This window comes from Chiloscyllium plagiosum, unplaced genomic scaffold (assembly GCF_037043375.1).
Source record: "Chiloscyllium plagiosum isolate Xiang-an unplaced genomic scaffold, Cpla_swu_hap1 HiC_scaffold_1, whole genome shotgun sequence".
Classification (NCBI taxonomy): domain Eukaryota; kingdom Metazoa; phylum Chordata; class Chondrichthyes; order Orectolobiformes; family Hemiscylliidae; genus Chiloscyllium; species Chiloscyllium plagiosum.
Window position 1 is genome coordinate 130,323,241 of NW_028270139.1, and position 15,583 is coordinate 130,338,823.

Genomic DNA, 15,583 nt, shown 5'->3' on the forward strand with positions numbered 1-15,583 from the left:
CTTTTGGGGTTCTGAATTGTACTGGGTTTTGATGAGTCCACATCTGCAGTAATGTGTAAAATTTTGCTTTCCTTATTTGAGAAAGCATACATAAGCACTAGCTGTCATCCAGAGAATGTTCACTTCCTGGGATGAAAGGGCTGCCTTATGAGGATTGGTTGGACAGGTTGGGCCTGTATCCATTCGAGTTTAGAAGAATGAGAGTTGTTCTTATTGAAAAAAACGATCTTTAGCATACCTGAAACTGGAGGAGAATGTTAAAATAATGTTTCCCTTTGTGCAAAAGAGTAGAACCAGGGGATGCAGTTTAAAATTAAGGGGTCATCCACTTAAGACAGCTGAGGAGAATTGAATGTTGAGTCAATGAAATTCTCTTTCAAAGACAGTGATGTAAGCAGGGTCACTTAATGCAGAGGTAGATTCTTGACCAACAGGGAGTCAGTGTAGAAGTAGGGAAAATGTGGAGTTGAGGCCACAATGATGTCATCAAATGGTAGCGTAGGCTTAAGAGGTCAAATTGCCTACTCTTCCTGATTTGAAGAATTATATGATGCAAATCATTGTAGGGTATAGGGTAAGTAATCTTGAATGGTCCAAAAGTGCATATTCCAATGTGATTTAAGCTTCTGCATTTTTGTGGATCTTCCTTTTGTAGAAGGTGGCTGCACACACAAGGAATTTTACCTTTATGTTGTTAGCCACAGTTGGAAATCATTATTATACTTGGACATGTATTAAATGCAGAAATAAAAACCTGGGAACAGCTGGAAATGATAAGTTTGGGAAGACAAACCAAGAAGATTGCCCCTTTTAATTTCAAATGTTATCCTAAAACATACAGAAGCTAAAAAGATGAGTCCTGGACAAACACACTCTATGACTCTGTAACAATCAGTGTCCCCTTTGCTTTGTTATATTACATTTTGTAATGGCATTCAGGTTGTTCTTTTCATCTCAAATCTAAAAACAGAAAACAATTTTCAATGCAATTCACCTTTAATGCAAGATTACTTTGGCATTTGATAAATATATTTTACAGTAATGTGCTGTGTACATTAGCTGACCACAGAACCATTCCAGTGTGTAGTTCAATATCGTCTGAAGAAGTCATTATCAGACTTGAAATACTAGCTGTTTATCTCTCCACAGAAGTTGCCAGACCTACTGAGTTTCTCCAACATTTTGTTTTTATTCCATTGAAAAGTCTTGTTTCTCCATAAAATTAATAAAGTGCACAAGAAGTACAATTATACTGAAAAAATGATCTTTATTCATTTTTGGAGCTATTTACACATATAATTCTTTAACATCCCAATAAATCAGGAATAATTTAGGAACATGTATGCTTTTTAAAAAATAAACACCAAAACTTTACTTCCATTTCACACATTTTGAATCACATGTATGTGTTCTATTTATAAAAATGCACATTGAAATTGTATATTATGCATGAGTCACAGTACTGTGCAAGACATTCGTTTCTGTCACTATTTTTAAATATAAGATTTGTTAATACAGTGCATTATCAAGAGTTAATTCCAAAGCAATTGTACCCCTTTTGTAGGCCTACATTTGTTACAAAATATAGCTAAAACTTGAGGCCACATTTAGGTAAATCTCCTGAGCTGGCAACCACTTTCTTATCTCATCAAATTTAATTTTAAAAGGCCACCATCTTCGTGAAAAGAGATAATTCAGTTACTTGCACAACAAAATTATGGTATGGCGCTATCAATTGCTCTGAGATTTGTTTGTCTCAAAGAATGCTGCACAACTTTTCTAGTTATTCTGCCTGAAATAATAATGCCCCTTTAAAACCACAAAACGAGAAAAATATACTCATCAAGAGGTCTAACACTATTGACAGTTAAGGCACAACCATGATCATCAATTCCAACTTTCCAAATAATTGTGAATCCACCAGGTATCCAATGTACCTTACAAGTATGCAGGACATTTCAGAGATTCCTGTATAACCTACCCCAGTCCCAATGTTGTAGGGAAACTTGTCACATTGTGATATGATGCTTAATTGCAACTTCTGCAGCCAGCAAAGTTAATCTGGACTCTTCACATGTAAGGTATACTGATTTATATTGTCAGAAGAAAACGGTTAGGGCCATTTACAAGTTAATTGGTTCAAGCATACAGGAGGTTAGGTTTGTATTGGAGCCAAAAAATCCATAACGACTTATGATACACCTGGACACACTCAATGCACAATTATATTCAGTTATCAGTTCCACAGCTTCTATTCACAATATAACCACATGATATTAATGCCTTACTAACAGGAACAATTCTTTATCTCTGGGGGAGTTCTTTGAGCTTTCCGCTTCTTGTTCACTTTGTTTCACTTGAGCTCACTTATTAAAACTGAATTCCACAAATGAGGACAGGTCATGAAATATTCCTTATATTTCTTAAAAATTATCTTGTGACAAAAAAAACAGGATAATGATAAAAAGCCTGCTAAATTCTAAACCTTACATTTATATTTTGAACTTCTTTCATTTCTTTTACCTCACATTTTCTCTCTCACTTTCTGTCCTCATCTTTCTTTTGAAGTTTCAAATGATTCAAGGGTTCAGGGATACAAATCATATAAGCCCACATACTATGGGTGAATTTTTAAAAATCTGAATTATGATAAATATGGAGGAAAAGTTGGTCACCATAAGTTTAAAAAAAAGACATGAATTCTTAATAAGGATGCTAGACCATAGATTACTTTTAGAGATATCTTCTAATCCACCTGTTGAGAGATGTTACATACACAAGTCTGAAGCAGATAGGACTTGATAGGGACACGACCACTGTGCCACATAAGCCCCATATATTGTTTTGATTCTGAAATAAACCTGAATCCCATTAATGTCAGAAATGCAATTGTTACCGTGTAAACAATGTTTTAAGTCAATCAGATTCTAATTACTTCATAAGTGACCTTTTGGAATAAGGCCATTCAGAGTTTAATTGTCTATCATACGACAAGTCAAGAAGGTCTGGCTTTATTTCACTAATTTCGACATTAAGTTAGTTAGTCGTCCTTATACATTCTTACTCTTTATACAGGAATGTATATTCAGCTCCTGGGTAGTGGAGTGAGTGGGTCTTTCATGAATGATCAGCTTTCTCATTTTTTTTCCCCCAAACCTTGCCTATGAAAAGTTCTTCTGATGATCAGCTGTAACAAATGTGCATAGAATAAATGTAGCTATGATCAAGTATAACACAGCAATATAGCACAGAATGTGACATGGCGATATATACCATGCTAATCATAACTTTTTAAAATATATATTAGGTAATGATGCTCAATGAAGCGCTGGTGCAAATGTAATGGACCAATGGCCTCCTGCTGCACCATAACAATTGTGATATATTGTTATGTTAGAATACTATTAGATACACAACATGTTATATATTAGAATACTTTTAGTTACATAATCAGCTTTGTGTTGCTGCTGATGAAGGAGTAACGATTGTGACAATTACTGTTTTTCTCTCTTTGCTCTCATCATCCCAGATCATGGAAAAGCAGGTGGGCTATTAACTAATTTGCGTATGTGAAGACTTACTTCACATATTTTGAGCCACACAATTTCTTTCCCAGTATTTAGAAATATATAGAAATAAAGAGATTTTCTTGTTTGCAAAAAATTAGAAACTGCAAATTATCATCAAATATACGTAGTCAAAAAAATTGTAACAATTAGCAAAACAAAGCAAACACATGCCAAGGTAAATCCCATGGGTCTGTGCCACTGCAGCACATTCCTTGCAATTTATCTGTTCAAACAGACATTATGCAGAGTTCCATATAAATGGGATGAATTTATCAACTGCCACCCCCTCAACAAACATCATTTCACAAATGACTCATCCAGACATGCACACTTGCAATGTCTAGTAATTACACTGCACTACATTTTGCTGTTAAAAATTCATTAATGTAGGCTGGCAAGACAAGAAGCAATATGTCTGAACTGCAACATTGTCATGCCATCTTACTGACCCAAGGCATAGAACAATGCACTGCATAAAACCTGTACCGAGTAATAATACATGCAAGATTTTAAAAATGACTTGATTTTAATTAATCTGATTTTTATTTTTTCCCTATTCCCTCATGTAAAGTGTGTAAGTCCAGCTCTCTTCTGTAAACTACTGTAGTCAGTTGCCCCAGATAAGTGAGCCAATCTTGATGCTTAGATATTCCAGGACCATTGTAACCCCAGGACCTCTAATATCTCAATCTGAAACATGCAGTCAATAAAAATGTAAATTTGATATAGACTGTTTCAGCAATATGTTGTGGTGTGCATCCATTTCTTGAATTCACAATGTAAACTTTCTCTAGAGAGATATTATTTGGAGAACAAACACCCACTTCCTTCTACAGCAAAGAAGGAAGGGTAAAGCCAAGAGAGAGATTCCTTGCCATTTGCCATAGCCAAGTTAAAATAGTCTCTGAAGCAAATCTTCCACCGCTCCTCTTGGTGGTAAAGAAAAGGGAAGAAAATAAATTTATTGTTCTGTCATAGGATGTGAGCATCACTGACTAGCCCAGCATTTATTGTCCATCCCTAGCTCTCCTTGAGAAGGTGATGATAAACCACCTTCTCATTCTACTGTAGTCCTGCGTGGAGAAGGAGGGGGCAAGTACAGATGCACCCACAGTTCTGTTAGAAAAGGTTACCTTTCATACATGGCAAAACCCTGAAAGTTAACCTCATGCAGCACAAGACAGCTTTATCTGAATGGAGCTTTACTTTGTGAGTAAGATGTCATGGCTGATAAATCTCTTGAAGTCCTTTGAGGAGATAACATGAAACAAGTGGTTGTTATTTGTTTAGGTTTAAAGAAGGCTTTAAATAAAATACGACAACAGTGCTCCACATAGTTGGAAACCACATTATAAAACAATTGCTCCAGTTGAAAACTACCCAAAGCAGGGGCAAACATAAGGTGGATGCACATCATGGAAAATATGTGATGCCTCAGAATTAGTGGTGAGACTCAGAATTATGGTGTGGCTGTTTACATTATACATGGAAGATTTGTAAGTGGGGACCAAAATTTTCAAAGTTGCAGGTAACATAAAATTGGGAGAGATTGATAAAAGGGACAGGTTGACTGAATATCGAAAGACTAAATAGATAAATAGTAGATGTCATTTAAAATGGACCAATGTAAACTGACAATGTGGCATGATTTGACAAAGGTGGCACAGGGAAATATTGGTAGATTGGTTCATGAGACTTTCAGCATAGTCTGCAGAACAGGAGAGAAAGCAAATGGTTACTGGGTGTAGCCAGGGGAATGGAGCACAAATCTTAGAAAATAATTCAAAGTTTATATGGAATTCTGGTTGAACTTTACATGGAGTCTAATTTTGGTCCCCAAGAGGATCCTATCAGATGGTGGAAAAGACACAGCAAAGGACTACCGAATTGTTCATTTCGATAAGGTTTCTTGTGTACAAGAGCAAGGGTCTAATGTTGAACTTGTATAAGATACTTGTTAGACTTTAGCTGAAGAATTGTATACAGTTCTAGTACTGCATTATAGGAAGATGTGAATAGAGTGCATAAGCGGTTTACAAGAATGGTTCTAGGGATGAGGATAGAGGTGTGGCCTAGTGGTATTAGTGCTGGACTGTAATCTAGATACCCAGATAATGTTCTTGCAATATGGGTTTGACTCCTGGCATATGGTGGAATTTGAATTCAATAAAAATCCAGTGACAACTGACTGTCAGAAAAACCCATCTGTTTCTTTTGATGTCCTTTAAGGAAGGAAATTGTCATCATTACCTGGTCTGGCCTACGTATAACTCCAGAGCCACAGCAATATGGTTGCCTCTTAACTGAGCTATTAAAGATGGGCAACAAATGCTGGCCTAGCCAGCGATGCCCTCATTTCATGAATGAATAAAACAGATTGAAGACATTGGGACTGTTCTCCTTGGAGAGAAGAAATTTAAGAGCAGATCTGATAAAAGTTTTAAAAATCATGAGCCAGCTGATAGTCGAAACAGGGAGAAACTGTTCCTGTCTGTAAAAAGAACAAGAATAGCATGACAGATTTAAATTGATCTGCCAAAGAAACCAGGGTGACACAAGGAAAAACATTTTTAATGCAGCAAATATTTAGGGTATAAATCGCACTGTCTGGAAGTATTGTGGAGGCAGATTCAATTGAGGTATTATGAGGGCAATAGGTGATTATTGGATAAAAATAATTTGCAGTATATGAGGAAAAAGCAGGAGATGGATACCAGATAATGATGGAGAAAGTGAGGACTGCAGATGCTGCAGATCAGAGCTGAAAAATGTGTTGCTGGAAAAGTGCAGCAGGTCAGGCAGCATCCAAGGAATAGGAGGGCTTATGCCCGAAATGTCAATTCTCCTGCTCCTTGGATGCTGCCTGACCTGCTGCGCTTTTCCAGCAACACATTTTTCACCAGGTAATAATGCCTATTTATCAAGCTGGTGCAGGTATGATGGACCGAATGGCCGCCTCCTGCACCATAAGACTTCTGTGATCTGAGTTATGTAAAGAAGCTTGGATTGTTTACAGTGGAGCAAGAAATTCTAGCTGTAATCTTACAGCAAGATTCAAGACAAGATAAATGTCAGTATGACTTAATTTTAGTTTTTGCAAAAGAATGCACAACCTTAAAGTTAGAAGAGTAAGATTGAACAGACAGTTAAACCGAACTACATAGAGCATGGTGAATGTATGAAATGGACTGCATTTGTCAGAAAATTCCATAGCACCATGAAGTTTAAAAAAGGGCTTAGTAAGTACCTCAAAAAAAAATATAGGGCTATGAATTGTATTGTGGGATGTATACATTCCAAGTGTCCCAAGAACTGGCAAATGGGCTATTATGTCCTTCAATTCCATGGGCTGGATATTACACAATCCCTCGGAATGTTTTGGGTGAGACAACATACAAATTAGGCTAGGTGTCTGGCCTACCACTTCACCATCCACCCCTGAGCTCAATCCTATAATACCCACACCCAAAATCTATGGCTTGGCTACCATATGTAAACAAATAATTAAGGGTCAAATTGAATTTATTAAAACCACAAAATTATCCTGTCAACACCATAATATAGTTGGTATGAACAGGAAAGGAGTGAGCAGCCTCTTCTTTTTTAAAGCCAATTTTCAAATGCCTAGAAGATAAGGCATGCTATGCAGGATGCCCTTTTCAGCATCAGGCATACACTCCTGAAGATAACTCCCATTTCCGACCTTCTCATATACTTAAAAACTCAACTCTTCACTATTCCTAAAGTGGCAAAACCATTCCTATCTACCAACTAACTCCACCACAATTCCCTTGGGTCTGGGTTTCAACTTGCACACCCAATAGCATCCACTATATAACTGGCGCTGTTGGGAATAATGGACTGCATTATTTAGCTGAACTGCTGTGTTTTGTGTTTAATCTCTGTTATTACCAATGACAAGCTACCTCATCTGTCATGTAATTTACTTATTAGATTTGCTGTATTCAATTTAACAAAATCCAATTTCATGGAATCCAACCTGAGCCCTTTAAACTCAAAAGTATCAACAATAAAATTCAGTTGAGCTCCACTTATTTTATTTTTAATGAGCTGTGGTGATTTTGTTTGATATGCAGGAAATCTAAACCAAAAATGAGCAGATTCAACATTGACCTGACCACATTTTATGGTTTACATCAGACTAGGTGTTCATGTTAGAATGCCTTGGTTAATGTTTATCTCAATTTAACTTTTTAAATAAGTAGAAGTTTTATTTTAAAATATTTTGGATATAACACTGTACCAAACACAGACTTAAATAGAGAAAATAAGATATTTACTCTATCTGTTTTTCTCATGCAGAAGAACTAATTATGGTCATTCTTAAATTGGGGACATCCACCCATTTGGAACTGAACTCGAGTCATTTAACTGAGATTCTTTACACCATCTAAAGAGAGAGATGGGACTTTTATTGTCAGTATTTGATTTAGGCCTTAATCGTGAAGTAACTGCAATGCTCTTTTGCAGAACCGTGTCTTGCATCTGTGCCCAGCATCCCATTCAAGCAATTTTGAATCACAGTTACGGAATAACCATTAGGAATGGCAATCCGGAGCTGAGACTAATTTTGATACCCCACCAGTGCTTGCTTGGAAGAAATCAGAATTAGAACCAGGGACTTACCTGGTCAACATGGCACATTGGCACATCATATACTGTGCCCTTGATGGTCCTGAGTAATATATTTATATTCTCCATAAGAATTTGCTCCATGCTTTCTTAAATGAATTAACTCCTTGCTAAAATACAATTTCTTGAGCACCAGTTACCTCATCCTGTGTCATCCAAGAGGCCACATAGGAGTCTAGAATTATTTTTAACAATTATATATTTCAATATTTGCTGATAGCATTCTTCTCATGGTGTCTAATAATTCAATTCATATGGTGTTACCCTGTAACATACATCTGCTGCTATGGCTAATGCAATGTTATGGATTTATTTTACCAGCAATAATGTTACTACTCAGTGGTTGGTAATCACCTGCACAGGTATTAAGATTAAAATGATATTGATCTGCAAGCGCTTATTATCGGCAAACACCAAAAGCTAGATTTATGACTTCCTACCAGGTGAGTTTTCAGAGAGGGGGTACATGTAAAATACAAAGGGAGGCAAAGGTTCCTGTACACCCTGAGCTGACTCCATTACACAGCAAATGGCAAAACTGGTAGGCCACACTCCATTTCAAAATAAATAATTAATGGTCAATCAAGCTTGTTACAGGATGGCCAGATTTTCAGAAATCAAAACCCTGATACATAGAAAAGACTTGGAAGGTGGGACTTTGTGATATTTAACATATTGGGCAGCCAATATCAAGAGTTTGGGGAAGTGGCATTTAAAAGTAGGCAGTCGCATTATGACACATCCTGGAGTATGGACAGTCCGAGTTGGCAACCATGCAAAAAAATGCTTTATCTGCTTGCTCCAATGCCTTAGTAAAATGATTTACTCTTTAAAAGCATATAACTTTTAAAGAGTCATTTTACTAAGGCACAAGAATAGCATAGGTTGGTTGTCTACTTTTACAGATGCAATACTAGTACACAATACCATTAGATTGACTTCCAACACTTACTTTTCTTAAAAACTGACAAATGATTGTACTCCCCTTCCTTCCCCCATCACCTGATGTTTTTTAAAAATGACTTTTACTGATCAGTAACTTTGGGCTGTGGCTTCGGAATTTCCAAAATTTGTTTCAGATTTGCAGCAGGAGAGATTTGAAACTGAGCTCATTAACCAAAGTAAATTAACTGTTCTGGAGAAAGTGGAAGGAAAGTGGCAAATCTTACCTCCTTAGGGCAAAAGTGGGGAAGGAAATGGGATGGTCTGCTTTGGGCAACCTTTGGGAGCTCCCTGTTCCCAACATGGGACTCCCTCCTTCTTTTATGCCTTCTCTCCATCAGACTTCTAAACCACGCATAGCCACAAACAAAAACAGAAATTGCTAGAAAGTCTTAGCAGATCTGGCTAAGATCTGTAGAGAGAAATCAGAGTTAACATTTCGGGTCCAGTGATTCTTCTTCAGAACCGATGGTAGCTAGGAAAAAGTTGGGATTTATGCAGAAATGGGGGGGGGGGGGGCTAGTAAACGATAGGTGGCAATAGAGCCCAAAGAGAGAGAGAGAGAGAGAAAAACAGTTGGACAGACAAAGGGTAAAAATCAGGGAGGAGATGGTGAGGACTGCAGATGCTGGAGATCAGAGTCAAAACGTGTGATGCTGGAAAAGCACAGCCAGTCAGGCAGCACCTGAGAAGTAGGAAAGTTGACTTTCGAGCATGAGCTTTTCATCAGGAAAAGTCAACCTGAGAGAACGAATAGCTGCTAGTGTGGGCTATTAGTAACTGGCAATGGGTTGTGTGTGGTCGCAGCCCGTGTGATTACAATGGCTGTGTATGGGGGCGTTACGGTAAAGACATGGGAGAGGGTACATAAGGCCTAAAAATATTGAACTCTATATGGAGTCCAGATGGCTACAGAGTTTACAGGCAGAAAATGAGATGCTGCTCTTCCAGCATGTGCTGAGCTATGTTGGAGCACTGCAGCAAGCCACAGACAGAGATATTGACCAGGGAACACAATGGTGTGTTGAAGTGACAGAGAACTGGAAGCTCATTTTTGCAGACATAATTCAGCCTCTTCTGTCCTGAACCAGAAACTCCAGACTTACCTTTCAGTCTGTACCAAGATTTCCCCAGCAATAATTACTACTGCATGCTGTTGCTGCTGGGACGAATCAGCTTTCAAAAGGTGGAACTTTCTGTCTTTTAAAGACTGCCCCTTGCATATTATTATTGTAGGGCAATCTTTTACAAATTTGTGAATTGCCAATCAACCTTCTACCTCGGGATGAGCAATGCACCCACTTATAAAATTCACCCCAACATAAAGTGAATTGTACAGTTCTAAAAGGGATTCTGTTCAAGCAAAGAGGCCTGTTATCAGTCAATGAAGGTAGCAGGACAGGGTGGGTGCATGGTTAATGGAGCATACATCATCCTGAGTTTTAGCAATACGGATATAAAGTACAAAAGCATGTTATGTTAAACCTGTATGAAACACTGATTCAGCCTCAACTGGTGTGTGTGTCCAGTTCTGAACTCCATGCTTTAGAAAGGAATTGAAGATTTTGGACAGAGTGCAGAAAATATTCACAAAAACTGTTTCAGGGAAGAGGAACTTCAGTTATATAGAACATTTAGAAAAGTTGGGACCAATTTCTTTGGACAAGACCAAATTGACAGGAGATTTAATAGTCATTCAAAATCATGAAGGGTCTGGACAGAGTACATAGAGACATACAGCATGGAAACAGACCCATCAATTCAATCAGTTCCAATCTGACCATGTTCCCAAATTAAACTAGCCCCACCTGCCTGCACTTCGCCCATATCCCTCCAAATCTTTCCTACTCATGCTCTGATCCAAATGTCTTTTACACATTGTAACGACCTGCATCCACCACTTTCTCTGGCAGTTCATTCCACATATGAACCAACCTGTGTGTAAAAAGTTGTCCCTCATGCCTTTTTAAAACTTTCTCCACTCACCTTGTAGCTCTTAGTTTTGATACACCCGATCCTAGCGGAAAGACCCTTGTCACTCACTTGTCTTTGCCCCTCATGATTTTACAGACCTCAATAGTCACCCCTCAACCTCCTATACTTCAGTGAAAAATGTCCCAATCTTTCCAGTCTATTTTTATATCTCAAACCCTCCATTCCCAGCAACATCCTGATAAATCTTTTCTGAACCTTCTCCAGTTTAATAATATCCATCCTATTATATAAGTCTCACCCTTGTTTGTATTAGCAAAATGCAATTATGGTATTAATTTATCCAAATTTCAGCCCACTGAACAAATTCAGCAAAATGTCTCAGTAATCTTCTTCAATGTCCACTATACCACCAATTTTGGTGTCATCTGCAAACTTACTAACCATGCCCCCTATTGGTTTGCGTCTCTCGGACAGGTCTTCCTTATTAGTAATGTGGGCAGAATTCTCTACCTCTGTCAATTAATGCTATTTCCAGCGTAAATTAGCTGTGAGCGTTTGGTGGGAGTGATCCCTAGCGACTTTTTGGTTAGGATCAGTGAATACAGTAAAATCCAAGTCTGTGTCACTTCAGAGGCATTGGTCTTTCAGGCAGGACAGTTAAAACTAGTTACACATTGTGGCAGGTCCATTGACTGAGAATACGGAAAAACAATGTAAGCTTTGAATTGTTAACTGAAATACTGTTATAATGTCAAAAGGTTACCAGGCTATCAGTATTTTCTGTAGCTATCTTCCAAACTGATGAAGGACTAATCCTAGGCTGTAAACCTCCCCCAAGGCTTTCCAGGTCAGCAAACCCTATATGTGTTACATTGCTGATACACCATCCTTACAAAGTAAAACTCCTACTGAGATGTTGTAATATTTTTCTACCATCTCTCCTTTTCATTAACTTCTGCCTGAACAATTTCATTGGTATGTTCTGGCATGCAGGTGCCATTCAAATCATTCAATTTACTATCAGCTATTTCTTCTTGCTTCCCACAAAGCTTTAAGGCTCTAGATATGAAGACATCAAAATCAAATTGGGAACCCCCTCCATTTGATGTTTCTGAAGATGCCAAGGTGCGAGGGGATGATGGCTGACTCCTTTCCTGAATATTTGGCAGTGAGCTAGAGCAATCAATTTTGAAAGGACTCCCATTCTTACAGTCTGAGACCTTCAAAAGGAGGTCAGATTTCCCTTCATCCAGTGAGACGGCCACACAGGAGGCAGTCGCAGTTCTTTTCCTATGAGATAAATCCAGAATGAGCTTGGGCTCTGAGTAATGATGTGGTTTGTTGTCCCTCCACAATAGTCGATCCAGATAGGAGGGTGACCCGATTTTATAGTCACAAGACCGTCCATAGTCAACTTCACACATCCGATCCATGGAGGAGTGGGACTGCTCCAGGAGTCGCTCAGAGCTGCTCTGCGAATATTTCCGAGGGTCAACCTGCACATCCTCTGCAACAGCTTTCAATGTAGCACGAGGATCACGCTGGGCTTCATCCATGTCACCGTATTTGTCTCGGAGCAGCTCAAAATCAGAAGAGAGGCTGTCATGATATCTGCAACAAAATTGTTGGTTGTAAAATTGTCAAAGAAAAACAGCAGGAATAACATGTAGCTTATTGCTTCAGATCATGTTTTACTTCAGCATATCACTGTCAAGAGCAAATGCACTTCTGTTGTAGCTTTTGTTTCATACTTGGTAAATTTTAGATTGCACTTTTCAAATACTTTTCTTTAATTAGATATGTTCACATCAGGGGAGATTCGTAGGGAGAGGTTTCTAAGCTTCCATCAAAGCCTAGGAATAATTGCATAGTAGCTATTATTGTTTAGTAATTCTGTCAGGATGCTGTGTAAGCAAATACACAGCCTTTGCTAACCTCAAAGTAAAGTTCAACCCTGTTAACGATACAGCACAAAGATTAAGCTTTGGCATTGTACATCCATGAGCCTTCTGACATTGTGATTTCATAGCCAGTCATGTACAATGGATAGAGAGAACGTATTTAATTGTGGAGGTCATCACAGCCTGAGCCTATTTCTGTTCTCACCTATTGTCCAACACTCTCATTTGGCAGGGATCAATGCACTTCAATCTGGAGTAAGTCTTGATTTTCCTCTAAATCCCAAGGGCATGAATACCAACTATATCTTGCTGCTATCTGCTAAAGTCAACTAAATTGGCATGCAAAGTTAAAAATCACACAACACCAGGTTATATTCCAACAGGTTTATTTGGAAGGACTAGCTTTCGGAGCGCTGCTCCTTCATTAGGAGATTTATTATGCCAGGAATCCTCATTTACCTGACTGAGGCGTGCTGATAAATGTGACAAGCTTCCTTCCTTTCTGTTTGCTCTAAATGGCAAAGCAAGACAGAAGTAAAATGAGCCTGGGATTACGAGTGAGGGGACAAAGTGCATAAAGAAAATGCAAAGATAAAATGAGAATCCAGGTAAGCTCACAGTGAGTGAGTGTTATGACACCAAACAAAGAGATACAGCTCAGTCCAGTCAATGAGCTGAGTGTGTCCCCTGAGTGCACAGTGCCCTTGCTGCAGCATTACCATGACAGTTGCCAGTGCAGACTGAAGTACAACACAAACTAAAAGTGGATCAGAGATATGCCTTGGGTGGTACTTAGATACTGGCATTTAGACACTGCATGTAAATACCTCTGAATTGCCCACAGAAAGTGGGCTGAGATGTTGTCATCTTGTGTACATTGTAGAGGTCATTCAGAGTATGGGGTGAGCTGAATCTACCAGGTACACACTGTAGTTTCCGTGTCAAGATTTCTTAACATCTATCTTATCTGGTGCGCTTGGTAACTTAGAAAGCAGATTATTAATTAGGTGAGTCAAATGTCACTAAGGTGTTTAACAAGCAACAATCCCCCTTCATTGGTAACTCGCCGTTGCCAAATAAGAAACATATTTTGCAACGTGTGAGAAGTGTAAAAGGTGGCACAAATTGTTTCTGATGTAGAGACAGCCCTCGCTGGATTTCTCATCTGATTCTGCCACACATAGCCCATGTCGTCAGACCCCATTAAGATTCAATCAAGGTATCTTATGAAAGAACATATTATAACATTGTTCCTGTAAGTCCTACTTTGGTCAATACCACCATTATTTCAAAGGTTATACTGACTTACATTGTCAGCTCGACACAAATAACATTACTGCAACTTGAATTTATGCATTTTACCTTCTATTTCCTTACGTTGGTTTCCCCAAACCTTCAACCATAGCAGGGAATTTATTCCTGCTGTTTCAATTTCAATAAGAATAGCTTTTCCCCCGAATACAGAAAATCTGAATGGCAGAGAAAAGGACAGCAGGTCCATTAAGCATGCCCCACAATCATGATAGCCAGAGGATGGAGACTAATAACTTCCTCTCTCCCATTCCTTCTGCCCTAGCCGTCCCACCCCTTCTGTCCAACCCTATAGCTGACTTCAGTTGTGGGGTCCAGGTCTGTAGGTACAGCTAGCTATAACTTGCTTGCTCTTGCATTCATTTATTTAGCAGTTGTTTGTGTCTATGAAGAACATGGCATCTGGACCTGAATTCACCTTCATCTACTTGGAATTTTCCAAAGGAATTATCCAAGTTAGAATGAAAGACAAACTGATACATTTATATATTTCTTCAAGTAAAAGAGGAGGACTTCAGAGCTACCAGGTCACAGTGTAGATGGTGTAGGGGTCAAGGGTAAGGAGGAGGAATTGAATCCGAGAGTTTTTATGATTTGCAAAATTAGGTATTATACTCAAGTGTAGCCTACTAAGAATTTTGGATAACTTTGCTCAGTACCATTATTGATATGGTCAGCAGAGGAGAAATAAATGGAGGATTTTCTATCCTCTGAATTCCCTTCTTACAAGGGCAGATTATCACCAGTTACCAAATCCTTCAGGGGCTCAGAATTGTTTGTGCAGAGAGTTTGAGATTCAAGTGCAACATATAATTGAGTTAAAGTGTGTTCTGATTTGAACAGTACATTCCATAGAAAGAATTGGTTCTTAAGTATCAGATTAATTTCTTTGTACATTTGGCAGAACATAATTTCTACTAATCAACAGTAGTACCTCTCCCAGTTCGACATCTGGTTCTCACTTGCTTCCATCAACAGTATGTCATCTATCTCATCTTCGATCCTGAAAGGATGCTGGGATACTGGTTCATCCTGCGGGCAGGAATAAGGGCTCATAAAGAGATGTGCTAGGCCTTCCTCAGCAGTCAATCGATCCATAGAGTTAAATGTCAAGATCTTTTCCAGGAAATCAATGGCTGTGGCAAGCAGATAATATTGGTTACTTTTACAAGCAAACAATTGGCTGCCTCAACACAATTTCTCTCCCTTAGCCTCTATACTAATAAGTGATTACATGCAAGTCATGTTTACTCAGTATTTGAGCATACACTG

General features: G+C 38.5%; 1 protein-coding gene across 1 annotated transcript in view; it reads right to left on the reverse strand.

Annotated features, from left to right (window-relative positions):
- Positions 1-6,455: 6,455 nt before the first annotated feature.
- Positions 6,456-15,583, reverse strand: part of LOC122564774 (mitogen-activated protein kinase 4-like) — a 98,098-nt gene continuing 88,970 nt past the window's right edge. Inside the window, exons 5-6 of the mRNA XM_043720029.2 lie at positions 15,246-15,447; positions 6,456-12,710 (exon numbers count right to left, since the gene is read on the reverse strand). Coding sequence (XP_043575964.1) covers positions 12,029-12,710; positions 15,246-15,447 — 884 coding nt within the window. The 3' untranslated portion in view covers positions 6,456-12,028. The remainder of the gene's footprint in view (positions 12,711-15,245; positions 15,448-15,583) is intronic.